The 14644-nt window shown below is 57.5% G+C and overlaps 1 protein-coding gene across 4 annotated transcripts in view; it reads right to left on the minus strand.

Moving 5' to 3' along the window:
* Positions 1 to 930: 930 nt before the first annotated feature.
* The window catches only part of IQSEC3 (IQ motif and Sec7 domain ArfGEF 3), a 103440-nt gene continuing 89726 nt past the window's right edge, over positions 931 to 14644 (minus strand). For 2 of the 4 annotated variants that reach the window (XM_036907959.2, XM_036907956.2), the window contains 5 exons: positions 13199 to 13298; positions 12866 to 13027; positions 9974 to 10066; positions 7846 to 7895; positions 931 to 4544 (listed from right to left, as the gene is read on the minus strand). In XM_036907959.2, the coding sequence (XP_036763854.2) occupies positions 4110 to 4544; positions 7846 to 7895; positions 9974 to 10066; positions 12866 to 13027; positions 13199 to 13298 (840 nt within the window). In that variant the 3' untranslated portion in view covers positions 931 to 4109. Of the gene's footprint in view, positions 4545 to 7630; positions 7762 to 7845; positions 7896 to 9973; positions 10067 to 12865; positions 13028 to 13198; positions 13299 to 14644 lie in introns of those variants that run through there. The other 2 variants (XM_057492448.1, XM_057492449.1) reach the window with 2 other exon arrangements.

The following is a 14644-nucleotide window of genomic DNA, read 5'->3' on the forward strand; positions in this document are numbered from 1 at the left end:
GAAAGCTCTCTCCTCTTTTCCCTGCCGTGAGAACTCACTCTATGTCAAGCCCCTGTCCACACAGCCTCATTTGGGCATTGTGCATGGCTGTGAATGCTTGCCTGGGCACCCGCCTCTCTCTCCAGCTCTGATTTCTGTCCTCTCTCCTGTGTTACCGCCAGTTGGCCTTTGTCTTACCCTCCGCAGAATCTTGGCAACACTCCCAGCAGCCAGCAGGAGGCCTGGTACACCAGGGGCTCAGAAGTGTTTGCTCCCTTGCTTCTGGTTCTATGCAACTTCCTCAGCAGGGCCCCTAGACCTTCCACCTGAGCCTGTGGCCTCCTCTTTTCAGGAAGGGTGCACACCAGGGCTTGTCAACCAGACCCTATGATTAGAAGGTTAGTCCTCAGGAGCTGATGGCTGGTGAAAATCACCTGAGGCTGATCAAACATGGTCAGTGGGAGTCTGGCCCCACAGTGTGCCCCTGCTGTCCACTGCAGCAGGCCCAGCAGGGCAGAGGGGGCCCTGGCCCTCCCCTCTCTCACTCTGCCTGGATGCGCACCAGCAGTCACAGGACCTCCCCGCTCCAAAGCTGCTCTGGTCTCCATGGTCGCCTGCTCTCTCAACTGGCTAAAAGGAGTGTGTTGGGGGGGTGTTGTCAGGGTCAACTCCCCAGTCCTGCACCCCTAGCTCTGACCCAGTGCCCACTCATCAGCTGTCTCCCCACACCCAAGACTCATGTATTTAACACAGGGCTTCCTAATGGTGCATATGGGGGCTCAGAGGCACATCACGCTGGGTAAAGGCCACCATGGCTGGAGAGCAGCCTGGCAGTGCAGCTGCCCCTCAGAGACCTCAGGGCTGTGGGCATAGGAATGTCCCCTTGCTTTGGACTCTCACCAATTAGATGCTCTGATAAGCGGGACCCTCCCTCTTGGAGAACAAAAGAAACAGAACCGACACAATTTGCTCAAGTGACATATTTCAATATAATCTCTAAAACTCTATGAATTGAACAGATAAAATACCTCTGGGCTATTTTGTTACAAAATATTTGCCATTTGGATCAATGGCTGGGTGCAGCCACCCTGCCTTTCCCTAGAGAGGCTTCTCTCCAGTAGGGTGAGGGGTGTATGCGGTAGGGAGCGGACTGCAGCGAGAAGGTGTGCACAGCGGAACACGGGCAGACAGACAGATGGCTATCGGAGGAGCCTATTGGGTTCAAAGATACATTCTGGCAGGCTATGGCGGGGCGGAGGGGGTGTCAGGTGGGGTGGAGGGCCAAGGAGTTTAGGGGTCCAGGACCCAGGGCTGCTCAGTGTGATGGCCTTGGGAGGCAGGCTTCCGGGTCAAGCTGCCAGGGCAGGGTCTTGTTCCAGGTCTGGAGGTGGGACTTGCTCAAAGTTGGTGGGAAAGCTACTTCCGCTTCCAGCTGTGGAGTTGGGGCTGAATGGATAAAGTTGAGAGAGGGGCCCAGGCCCCCAAAGTAAGGCCTAGAGAGTTGATAGCATGGGCCATTGTGGGGTGACTGGGAATGTAGCCCAAGGCTGGGTCTGGGAGCCCAGACAGCACTCCACTGCCCCTCAGCCTTGAGGGCGCAAGACGGCCCGAGCATCTCCCGCTGAGCCCTCTGGGAGGCTGGAGCCCCGACACGGCCACTGCCATGAGGACAGGAGGCTTGTCCCAGGTCTTTGGGGGCTAGGCCCTGGGGACGAGGACAGAAGTGTGTCCCAACCTTAGCCTGTTGGCTGTCAGGGCACAGAGGTTGCAGACTCTGGGAACCCTTGCTTCCCCAGCGAGGAGGCCAACTGCCTCCTGTCCCCTGGGCACTAGGGATCAAAAGCCTCCCATACTGTAGGCTTGGCCCACGTGCCGCTGACCTCAGGCTGGTCTGCTCCCTAGGTCAGGGCTCCCAGTGCTGCCAGTGGGGCCCAGGGAAGTCACTGCAGCAATGGAGGGGTGAGCCCCTGCCTGGGAAGGGGCACAGAGGTGCCTGAGCATCTGGGTCCTGAGACAGAGGCTGCAGGCACTCGCCAGCCTGGGAACCCTGCTGGTCCCAATTGAGAAAGCCAGGGCTTCAGCAGAGGTGAGGGAGGGGCCCGAGTGGGCATGCCCATCAGCAGGGTGGAGGGCACTTTGTCAACGAGAAGCACTGTGGGCAGGTGACAAGGGGCCCTACCGTGTGTATTGTGCCTTTCCTCACAGCCCCTGGTCCTCAGGGTCCCCCACGTTACGTATGCCAGTCACCTCATAGCACCTCTTCCTTTGTAACTGATACTCCCTGCCACCCACCCCGCCTCCAGCCCCTCACTCGGGGTTCCTCCACTCCCACCCCCAAGTCCTGACACCCACTATCTGGGCCTTCACGTCTTAGGGGCACCCCTGCCCTGGCCGGGGGCACCAGGGGCACCAGGGGAATCTGAATATGGCGCCCCATCTGTCAGCCATGATGTTACAGAGAAGCCACAAGGACGGGAGCAGATGGGCTCGGGAGCCACATAGGGGACGTGGCACATAGGTCACATGGTATGGAAACGGGGCTGACAGTGACGGGGCCAGAAATAAACTCACTGGGAGACTCATGATGTCTGGGTGACCACACCCCCCACAGGAAACTAGGTCACCTGGAACCTCTGCGGGGGGGATTCTGGGCTCCCACGGGCTCAAGCCCCACAGTGGGGGGCGCAGGGGCGGAGGGGACTCACTCTGAACATGGCCAACATTCACTTCAGCCTTTGGGGTGCTTTGATAACGCACTCCGTGTGGGAGGCGATCTTAACAAAGGACAGCAATGAGCTGCTGGCTCAGAACTGGGGCATTCGGCCTGGCTTGGGGACAAACACTTCCAGAAAGGGCCATGACTGGGGAGGCTGTACTGCCCTGCGGCTCCTGAGGCCAGCTGCCAAGGCTCGGCAGGCCGCGTACAGACTGACTCTGATTCAGCTTGGCCCTGGGGTGCTCAGTGAGCCCTGCTTGGCTCTCCTTTGCAATTTTGAGGGTGCAGGGACTCTTTCAGTCCCCCTGCTGGAGGTGGTCTGGTGCCTTCCAGGGACAGGGGCAGGTTGTGGGGGGACTGAAAGGCTGCAGGGCTGGCTTAGGGTGGCAGCCAGAGAGCTGGAGCACCTACTTGTCCTGCCCATTTCTGCATCCAAATCCCTGTGGGAGTCACCCAAGAGGGAGCCCTGACTTGAGTGCAGACCCTATGCCTGCTGGCTGCATTTACCCCTGGGCAAGTCACGGTCCCATCTCCCCACTTCCACTTTCACATTGGAAGAACCTGGTTCTCCCTGCTGTGTTCCTGTGTGCACTCTGCTTTGGCTGGTGTTATTTGGGACTAGAGAACCAAGGAACTCTTTAAAAAGGCGTGTTTTGTAGACAGATGACCTCACAATTAGTCAGCTCTGCTGACTTGACCTAGAGAGAGCAGAGTGGTCCCCTTCCCCCTTCCTCTCCGGAGGCTTTCCTAAAGTCTGGGCAGCCCTGGGCAGGCAGGGCCCCAGCTCCTGAGAAAGCAGGGGTAGGTCCTGGGAGTAGGGGAAGGTGTGGCTAGGGCAGCCAACATCCCTGGGCAGGCAGGCGCAGCTCCTGAGACTGCTAGGCTTGTGGGGCGGGGGCAGCCGAGAAAGCCCCCTCCTCACACCTCCCGTGACTTGGCCCCTCCAGGGACCCTGGGCCAGTCCCTCTCCGCCCAGCATGGCCCCCAGTGCTGGGCAGTGAACCAGAGCCCTGTCTTGTCCAGTGCGTGGGTGCTGCCCCGCACCCTCTGGCCCAGGCCTGGGCCTGAAGCTGATTAGGCCCTTGGCTCCTGCTCCCTTCAGTCTGGGATCCAGGTGGCCAGATGGCAGCAGGAGGAAGAGGAGGCCTGGCCATGCCCGGCAGCATAGGGCCCAGGAGAGTGAGGTGGTGTCCCGGATTTGCAGGGCAGGGGAGAGGTGCTGGACTGAGTGTGGTTGGGTGAGGTGAACCCAGGGGCCAGGGTTGGGATTCTCTCTGGAAACAATGGCGATGGGTGACCAGGGGCACACTGTGCCAGGGGGTGGGGGGCAGTGAGCCGAGGGGCAGTGGGGGGGCTGGGGGCGGCCCTGGGCCCCGCGGGCAGCCCTCCTGGGACAGCAGAGCAGTGGGGCAGTCTACACCAGGCTCCTCGAGCCGCTGGAGTAGCGGCGCGGGTGCAGCAGGGAGCCGGGTGGGCAGTACTGGTGCGGGTGGTTGTAGGGGGGTGGGGGAGGGGGGAGCGGAGGCTGGTGGATGACCTTGACAGGGGAGCCTGGGCCGCCCAGGGGTGTGGAGCTGCAGGAGTCAGAAGAGGATGAGGCATAGCAGGAGAGGGCCTGGCTCAGCAGGGGCTCCATGCGGGCCAAGCAGGGCTTGTCCAGGACAATGACCTTGACAATCTGCTGGCACTGCACCAAGGTCCCGGGGGGAGTGGGCGGCGGTGGTGGCAGTGGTGGGGGCTGCTCTCTCAAGGGGCTAGGCTGCAGGTCTGGCAGCGGTGCTGGCGCTCCCCTCTCGGCCCCCAGCCCGGAGCTGTGCTGGGACGTTTGAAGCCTGTTGTGAATTGACACCTAGTTTAGAAACAGCCAGAGAAGCATGAAATGTTACAAGACTAATTCCCAGCTGCTGGGACTGGCTACTGTGAGCCTCCCCGCCTTCCGCATCTCTTGTGCCCCTAGGTTCTCACAGCCCTCACCTTGACCTGCTCCCCATCTCCCGGGCCACCTAGAAGATGCCTGGCTGTCAAGCAGAGGTACTGACCCTGGGTAGCATCAGACCAGCCATGAGCAGCCTCAGAGCTCCTGGCCTCAGTCTCCTCATTTGTGAGATGGGCCATTAGACCAACAGCCTTGGGTTCTGCAGAGCTTTGCAATCTGATTTCATGGAACTGCTGGAGGGCTTTGGACCATGGGTAAGCTTCTCCCCACCTCCCTCTTCACCAACCTCTGAGCTTGAAAAGCAAGGGTAAAGGTCTTTGCCCCTCATTGCCTCCCAGGGTGACTAGACAGACAAAGGGGCAGAGTCATGTATCTTTGAGCCTTTCAAGTTTGTTAGAGGGGAAGCCTATCACTGTTGAATCACGAAGGCACCTGAACCCCAGAACACCAGGGAGCCCTGCAGTGGTGATCTGGACACCACCCCTCCCCATCCTCCCAGACTCCCCAGGGCCAGGACCATGCATTGAAGAGCAGCTCAGTCAGGCAAAATCAGGTCCCCGGCTGCCTTTCTGGCCCAGCCGGGGCTCTGGTTAAATCTGTCCAGCTCCAAGAGGGGTACTGAGAAAGAACTCTAACCTTCACCACCCTGGGTGGGCAGGAGGAGGCGGCGCCCTCCCTCAGCCCACAGAGGGCACTGTGAACTAGCCTGGCTCCTCTTGCTAGCAGGTTGGTGGGGGAAAAGAGAGGAAGGGAGGCTAGAGGATTTTGGAAGGAGAGGGCTTAATTCCTTACTCCTCTAGCCTGCGGATGGGATATACCACAATCCCCTTCCAGCACCAGGGCCCTTGTGGGGAGGCTGGGACCCTTCTCCCCACAGTAAGATGCTTCCTACTGTCCTTGTCACCACCACCCAGACAGGCTATTCAGAGCACAGAGAGGTAAATCGAGGTTGCAGGAGAGGCGACCTGCTCACCAGGCTTAGACCAGAATGGCCCAGCCCCAAACTGTCTGAGAGCCCTAAACCAGCAGGTCCCGACCCTATCTATTCGCAGAAGCTGCCGTTTCAGGGCCCCCTTTTGTGTCCTCCCAGTAGGCCGCTTCCCTGTCTGCAGGTCTCCAGGCCCATTCTTCGCCTGCCCCTTCAATACCCACAAGTCCCCACTGTGGTGCTCAGCCTGTGGGAGGCTTTATTCTTCATTCTCAGCCTTAGCAGCATCTTCTGGGCCTAAGGTTCCCCCAGCCACAGGAAGCAGCCCTGAGCACCCCCATGCCCTGCCAGGACACAGGTCGGGCTGAGGGCACAGTGGGGGCCCACCTTCCTCTGTGGTCCTCCTTCAGGCAGAAGACCTCCGTCCACCACTGCTGGAGGAGACCGGCTCCTCTCCCCACCTGCTTTTATTCTGAGTTCTTCCCCAGGAGCAAATGGCCTGAGACATTGGGACAGGTCTTCTGCTCCCTTCCCCAGACCTCGCAGCTGCCCCATAGAGCCCACAGCCTCGGTCTCATCCTGCAGTCCCCCCTCATCTCCCACTTCCCGACTCCCCGTCACACTGTCTGCACCTCCCTTCTCCCCACCCACCCCGGATCCCTGTTTAATGGTCAGTAAGTGAAAAGCAGGAAGTGACAGCAGCACTTTCTCTCATTCTGACCCCCTTCTCACCTCCCTGATGATGAAAGAAAGGAGAGAGAGAGAGAGAGAGAGAGAGAGAGAGAGAGAGAGAGAGAGAGGGTGGAGCATGAGGAGCAGGTCAGAACAGCTCAGAGAAGATGGAGAAGCACCTGCCACAGGGGCTCAACCAGGCAGTGAGGCGAGAGGGCAGAGGACAAGAGCTCAGGGTCCAGCTGAGAGGCCAGGGAGGCAGGGATGCCTCTGTGCAGGGGAGCAGAGGCTGGCTGGCAGGGCCCTGGGGCTAGCTGGGGTGGCAGCCTTGCAGATAGCCACATGGCCCTCGGGCAGGGTGGGAGGGCCACCAGACCGCTTGTCCTCCCTAGGCAGGTCAGGCTGAAGGGTGGGCAGGGCTGGCAGAAGGAGCCGGAGGGCTGAAAGCTTCCTGTGTTTATCTGCAAGGCTAGAGAATGGGCGGCTGCAGGAAGATGAGGGGTGGGGGTGGGCAGGGGATGGAATACCCACCCTGGGGGTTTGTCAGCTGCTGGGGCAGGAAGCTCCTCCGTGTAAAGGTGCCTCCTCCAGACACAGGTGTGTGGGGGAGTGGGGGCCGTGGGGAGAGAGAAGAAACGGGGCTCCCCTGGGGCATCCGGGGGCTTCTCCAAGCTTAGTCAGGCTGGTGGGCAGGGCTCTCCTCAGACTCCAAGTGGGGGATCCCCTAGCCTGGGGGGGTGCTGGGCAGGAGGTATCCCCTGGTGGCCTGGCAGAGAAGGAGGGGGTCTCGTTGGGGTGCAGGAAGCCAGTGGGGGGCCTGGGCCTCAGAGAGGATGGCAGGGGCAACCCGTGTCCCCTCCCAGGTGTCACCTGGGGGCCTGGCATGGATCACCTGCTACCGCTACTTGCCCTCAGGGGCATAGGGATGGGCACCCCCTTCCCTCCAACATGGACAGTTTTCAGATATAGCAGCTCCCCCCAGGAAGATCCCTAAGAACCCTCCCACACCCCAGTTTCTCCTGCCCACATCCCCATCCAGTGGTCAGCTTTCCAACAGACCAGCTGTTGCAGGGAGAAGCCCGTGTACCCAGCCGCACATCCCACCATCCCCACCTCAATTCTCCGATTTACCCGGGGGGCACCTGGGAGGGGAGGGTCCTCCCCGGAAGTGATCTCCCTGTGTCTTGACTTAAGGCGGGGGTACTCTGGAGGGCCCGGGCTCCCTTCTTTGGAGGGTGGGAGGGAGCCCTTGGGGAGGGCATATTGGGTTCTCTGATGTAGAAAGTCCTGGGGACCAGTGAGCAGTCTGCTGGGAAGTGGACTGAGGGGAGCATGAGGGGCGGGCCGCCGTGGGGGGGCCACGGGCTCATCGGCAGGGGTTCGTCTGGGCGGAGGGTGGGGCGGGACAGAGGCGCTGCTCCTTAACGAGGCACTGGGGCAGTGACATCACCCATGCTAGCAGTAACTTTTAATTGTATCTCTTGAAATTGGTAAAATGGTGAGTCGGGCTGGGGAGGCATTGATTAATACCTGAGAAGAGAAACAACAGAGACGGTGAGAAGGACAAGCTGGGGGCACAGAACCACTCACCTGGGCAACCAGGCCTCCACTTACCTCCACCGTGCTCTCCGCAGACCTCTCCCCCAGGGCAGCTTCCCTTTTGGCTTTGAATGAAAAAAGCAAACGGCTTGTTCATTCTCCAACCCTCCAAGCAAATCCCTCTCCCAGCAACTATTTGGTGGGCAGAAGAAGGTGCCTCACCACTCCTGCGGGAGATGCAGCCCAGCAGCGCCGGACTGCCAGTCGGAGCCCAGCTCTGCCACCTAGCTGTGTGACCTCAGGCACGGTGCTGTGCCTCTCTGAGCTTCCACAGACTGGAAGATCTCTGCCATTTTTCCTCATATGAGAAAGCTCCCCGATGTGAACTGTGAAGGTTGCTTAGGAGGTGGCACTGGTTCTCGGTTCCCAGAACTGCAAGGAGGTGCCATGGTGTGTCCCTGGGCACCGTGTTAATCTATCTCCAATCATGGGCTCTTACAGGGAGGGGTTGTGGTCCCTTTTGGTTCCTTTCCCTGCTGCTTAGTGGGTGGTGAGGATTTGCTCACCACAGGCCTGGCACGTGTAAGAGCTGAAAAGTGCCCTGTAATTGCTGCTGGGGGGTTCTGCCCGGCCTGGCACAGCACCAAGCCTCTGCGGGCCCCCAGGGATGGCTTGGTGACTCTTTCCGGCTCTGTCAGCCCAGCTCCCACCCACCCCAGGCACCTGAGCACCCCACCCCCATGCAGCGGGGCAGGGGAGTGTCAGTGCCCTTGCTGAGACCGCCCTCTGCTTTCTGTGTGCCAGGAGAGAGCTGGGCGGGGTTTGGGGCCGGGAAGCGCCCTGCCAGGGAGGCAACTGAGGGGCAAGGCCCTGGAGACATTCCTATGGCCTGACCAGGGGATACAGCTTTCAAGACAGACAGGCTGGGATGCAGAGAATGGGGCGAGAAGTCAGGGCATCAGTCACAGCGGAGGTTCGGCCCTGGCATTTAAACAGCTGTGAAAATAAGCAGTGGTCCCTGTACTGTGACCTTACAGAAATGAAGGGGCCGGCTGATAGGCAGGGTGAAGAATTCTGAGTGGGTGATGGCAGGTCAAACCCACATGCAGATGACATCATCGTGAGACTCTCCATGTAGCTAAGGAGCCCCTAGTCTTGCTTGGAAAATGACTTGCATCTCCCAGCTAGAGCGACCAGGCCTGCGATGTCGGTCACAGCATCTCGGCGTTGTGGCTGCACCCAGGGTTGTACACCACCAGCTTGAAACCCGGTGGAATGTCTCAGGTCAAGCTGCTGTCTGGCTGGGGCCCTGGCTTTCCAGTGCTTAGCAGGGGGCACACAGCAAGCACTCAGAAAGTGTTTGTTAATGTAGAATAAATGGCTGGATTAATTAATTGGTGAACAGCTCTGGCTGGTCTGCTGGGGTTTGGCTGGGATAGGATCAGTCCTTGTGCCATCCTCCCTCCCAGCTCTTTTCCGTTTGGGACTGGTGGGGCGGAGGTGCAGTAATGCTTCCCGAGCCCCCTGCAGGTGGGGAGCAAGGTGAGGTGCACAGTGGAAAGGTGGGGGGGATGTTCACGGGAGGAAGGGAGCAGGTCTTGAGCACAGGGCCAAAGGTGGCACAAAAGCTGTAGCTGGCTTGATTCTTTGGGAATGAATAGTTCAGCATGAAGAACCCATTTAAGAAGCTGGCTCTGGTGGATCATCTGGATCTGGGGGAGGGCTGACTGGCTGGGATGAGAGGGTGCTCATGGCTCATTAGGGAAAGACTTTGACAGGGCAGACAGGGTTTGCAGACACTCTGACCACCCCTCTTCTCACTCTGATCCCGTGTCCACAGCAGGTCTGTCTCCTGTGGGCCTCCTTCCCACACCTCTAGTCTCCCTGGTGAGCCAGCAGGCATCAGAGGTGCTGGAGGGCAGGGCGCCTCCCCACTAGGGCCAGGGTGTCGGGCTGTGGCCCAGCTCCCCGGGGTGGCCGGTAGCATCTCACACGGATTCTGGTCTTGGTGCAGTCTGTGAATTCACACACTTCTCTGGCCTTCCTCACTCCCACTAAGTCCCAGGTGGCTAAACCTGGAGGGAGGTCCTCAGCAGAAAGACAGAGCCTGGAAGGAGCACTCCCCAGGAACCCAGGCCAGGGATGGTGGGGGGCCTCCACACGACCAGGCCGTCCAAGACCTCCAAGCAGAGCCAGGGCTCACCTGTAGGCGATCCTTGCTTGGACTGTGGGTCCACCTGGGCCCCGGTGGACCTGAAGGAGAGTGTCTTTGCTCCCTGCTGCTTCTCTAGCTCCCCTGGAGGACGGAGAGGCTGGTGAGTGGGGTGGGGTAGGGGGCGGTGAGCCCTGGCCTCAACCACACAGAGGTGGGGAGTGAGGAGCGAGCAGGCAGGGCAGGGGCCCCTAACATGCTACAAAATCCAGCACCCTGTCATCCCACTTCAGGGCAGTGAAGCAGCCGAGAGCGCCTCAGTTTCTTCCTCTGCATGTGGGCATGCTAATACCTGCTCAAATGTCAGAGAGGCGGTAGAAGAGGTTACTGAGAATGCAGTGGACACCTGGGTTTCAGTCCCGGTTCTAAAACTTGCTGGCAGTGTGACTTTAGGCAGGTCACTTAACCTCTCTGTGCCTCACCTGTGGGGAAGAAGGGCCCACTTCAAAGTGTCATTAAGAGGAAATACATTCAAGCACTTAGAACAAGGTCTGGCTGTGGCTCTTCTTACAATCACTTGGCACAGCTGGCAGTGTCCAGACTCCCACCCAGCGTCCGTGGGACAGAGTCTGCCCTGGGTTTCCAGAGCTCTCCCCAGGAGGGGGTCCCCCTCACCCAGGACCTGTGGGTGCTGCCCAATGCTGGCCCGGGCATCTGCCTTGATACTCAACTTAAACTCCCCTCACTAGACTGGAAACCTAGTCCTTCTTGTTCCTCCCTCGGCACGAGCTGCCAGGCACCATCCTTGGAGAACTGACAGGCACTACCAAATCACTCCATCAGCTTCTCTTCTCCAGGAGACATAACAGTTTCCTCTTATCAGAGCTACTCTCCTGGGCTCCCTCTACTTTCCATCTACTTGTCTATAATCCAGGGACACCAGACTACAAACCCCCAAAGCAGAACAATTTGTCCTGATCACCACATCATGCCATCAATCTATACTAACAATTTTTCTTGAACTGAGACTTGTTCCTCCCGTGAGTCTTGGCTTTGGAGAAATCAGCATCGTAATGTCCAGCAAGAAGTCTGAGGAACCCAGTGAGAATCTTGTTTTGTCACTGACTGTGAACTTGGACAGCGTCCTTAAGTACCGTTAGACTCGGTTTCTTTACTTGTACAATTTCTTTACTTGTCGGAAGTGTGGCAAGAACTAAGAAATGTAGTAGGCTCGGCATTCAGCCCATGCTGGGCACATAACAGGCGCTCCACAAACAGCAGCTCTTACTGCTGTTTTACATTTTCTTTTTTCTACTTCCTTTCCTCCTGCCTCCCTGACTGGTGCTTCCCCTTTCCTCAGCTGTTCCCTCCCTTCCTCGCCACCTGAAGAGTGAGACAGGAGCCTCTCTCCCTGCTCCCCCACCCTCCAGACAGCAGGAGAGGATAGCCCCTTCCTGGCCCAGGGATTCAGGAATGTGGGGAGGGATGCTAGGCGGTGCCCTCAGGCTGATGGGGGAGAAGGCGCCTCTGCCAGCAATGCTGGGGCCTGTCCTCAGGAAGGCTCCCTGGGACTGCGCAGTGAGAGAGCTGGGGCCACTCCAGGGTGTGTCCTTGACAATGATTAAGGTCAGCAGCCGAGGTGTATCTGAGCAGCTGGTCCAGCCCTAGGGGTTTGTTTGTTACACTGCTGGATTCAAGGATGCCAACAGAGCACAGAAAGGGAATTTACACCCCCTCCACCAGGCACTTGCCTGAGTCACCTGGTGGGAGGTTGTTTTAATCTGATTTTGTTGTTTTCTTAGGAAATTATAAACACAACCTCTTCTCTCATTCTCAGAGTGGAAAGCACATGAACCTCTGAATAGATTTAAATGCAAGTGCCGGCTCCCCTGCTTCCAATATGCACGACTTAGACGTGCCCTTAACTCCCTAAGTCTCATCTGTAAAATGGGGACAAACATCTACCTTGCAGCATTGCTGTGAACACTGTGAAAACACTGCCCAGCACCAGTCGATGCTCTAAGAACGTGGATTAAAGAGCACCTCCCCATCATATTGGTCACCTGCTTGACAACTCCCACTGCTGCTCCTATTGCCTAATGGATTTACATTAATTCAGAAATACTTTCCAACCAAGTGAGCATGTAAGGCAGACCTGAAGTCTACTTTTATTTTCTGTTTTAGTTCCTGAATCCATCCTTATTCACTCTTCCATGTAAGGCTCTTTGAAACCACGCAATGAAAGCTTGCAAGTGGGCACGGGCTGCAGGACATTGCTGCTCTTTTCTTAAACCCAAAAGCAACAAGTAAACCACCCAGACATACAAAGGGGCCCGCATACTTTCTAAAATGCCTGATTTGGCAAGGGTCAAGGCATTCCTTAGAAGAGCAGAAAGACAACTCCAAGATGCAGAGGAGCCAGGAAACCACTTGGATTCTTCAAGAAGACATGTTATGAAAAAAGTGAAGTGGGGGGCTATGCTAGATGAAAGGAGATGAAAGATCGGGAACGACGCCATGGGTGCACCTGACCAGACCAGGGACAATCTACCCAAGGCTGTTTCGTGGGGAAAGGAGGGCCTGGCCTGGCCACTTTGGTTTGCGTGCCTCAATATGTGCATGGGTCTGTCTTGGTCAAATGCAGCAGAGTCTTGGGTTCCAAGGGGCCCACATGCAGCCCCATGGCCTGGCCAGATGTGCACATGTGTGTGCATACTTCAGGGTCCCTCACTTTAGTTGTGAGGCAGCACAGAGGGCTGTGCATGCATGTGGGGCCGAGACAGTGCAGGGGCAGAGGGTGGGTCCAGGACAGCAGGACCCCTGGACTCACCCCGCACTCACTCCAGGGTGGGGCAGGGCATCAGGGCCATGCCTGCCCACAGCAGACCCGGTTCCGCACCAAGCAGGAGCCCGCCACCCAGCCAGGGGTCCACACGCCCTTACACTCTATCCGGATCTGCTCCAGCTCCGCCACCTCAGCGGTGGCCTCCTTCAGGTCCTCCGCAAACTTCCGCATCTCATCGGAGCCCAGGGCACAGAAATGCAGCACCTGCTTCTTCTCAGAGCCCGAGAGTGGGGTCACCAGGGTGATGCCATGTGAGTAATCTGGAAACCAGACCCCAGGCCCCCAAGAGCTTGAGCAGCAGTGGCCAGGGTAGGGCCAGCCCTAAATGACTGGTAGCTGGGGCCTTTGGGTGCTTGCCCCTCCACCCTCCCTACTTCCCTCGACTTCCCCCAGCCACCCTCTGACGTATCTCTGGACCCACTGAGACTCACATTCATTCTCAAAGAGGTGGAACTGCATGCCCAGCAGGCCCATGGACTTGCAGAAGGTGTACGTGGAAGAGCTCTTCTTCTTCGGGCAGAGTTTGAGAATCTGTCCAAGAGAGGGAGATAGCACTGATGTGTGTGCACATGCATGTGCACACCTGGATGCAAGAACACCCAGGTATACTTGTGAACACATGAGTAAACACAAGTAGTGATGCATGCATACACATGCACACTGGTAGACTTAGGACATGTTCATACACACTCAGATATATGCATGTATGTAAACATATACTATATCAAAATACAGTTTTGTACCCCATAAAACCTCCTGGTGGCTATTCCCATGGCACTTAGAGGAAGCCAATGCCCACTTCCTGCCCCACCCCATCTAGTCCCTGCCTTACTCTGGCTTTATGTTCAAACCACACTGTCCTGCTTCTGTATCTTGACTAAGGTAGGCTCAGACCCACCACAGGCCCTTTGCATATGCCATTCCCTTTCCACAACTCTCCCCTCAGCTTTCTGCAGTGATGAATGACTCTCATCACTTGGACCTTAAATGCTACCTCCTTAGGGATTCCTTCCCTGACCATTCTAGCTAAAAACCAAACAGAAACAAAATAAACAAATCCACTTTCACACCCATCACTCTATATCCTACCACACTGTTTACTGTCTTCACGGCACCTTTGTCTCAATTTGATATCTTCTTTGTTTTCTTATTTTCTATCTCTCTCCCTTACTGAAATCAAAGCTCAGTCAGCTACTAGCTCAATATGTGAATACTTCTTCTGCACCTTCTAGGAACTGGCTGTACCCTGTGGGAGGGGTGTGGGGAGAGCCAGAGGGTGGAAATCAATTGGTCAATCAATAAAGCATAGTAAGCAAAAAACAAAGTAAAGAAATGGATAAGTAAGGTACTTTCAGAAACTGATAAGTGTTTGGAAGATAATGAACTGGAGAAAGGAATAGACTGTGAGGGGATAGGCAGCCAGCAAGGTGGACAGGGAGGGCCTCTGTGAGGAGGGGGCATCTGAGCGGAGACATGAACGGAGTGAGCGAGGTGGTGGCCAAGGCGTGTGGGGGCTTCTCCAGCAGAAGCAGAGGCAGGAATGGAGGGCAGCCATGGGAGGTAGCTCGTGGGGCCAAGGCACCAGAGCAGCTGAGGAGAGGAGCAGAGGGAGGTGAGTGCAGAGGTCCTGCAGGCCAGCAGGCGAAGAGTGTGCACTGCCTTGGCCCAGCTGGGGAAGCTGGGGCAGGGGCTGCTGTGCAGCAGACGCGGGGCCTCGTTCACACTCTAGGAGGCCACTGTGGGAGGATCACTCGGTGGAAGGTGGACTTAGAGCAGATCATTAGGTTCCCCTCATGGGATCCGAGGGAAAGACAGAAAGAGAATCCCATTCACCACTGTCCCCAGCACTCGGAACGATGCCTGCCACATAGTTGGCA

This window comes from Manis pentadactyla, chromosome 14 (genome assembly GCF_030020395.1).
Source record: "Manis pentadactyla isolate mManPen7 chromosome 14, mManPen7.hap1, whole genome shotgun sequence".
Lineage (NCBI taxonomy): Eukaryota > Metazoa > Chordata > Mammalia > Pholidota > Manidae > Manis > Manis pentadactyla.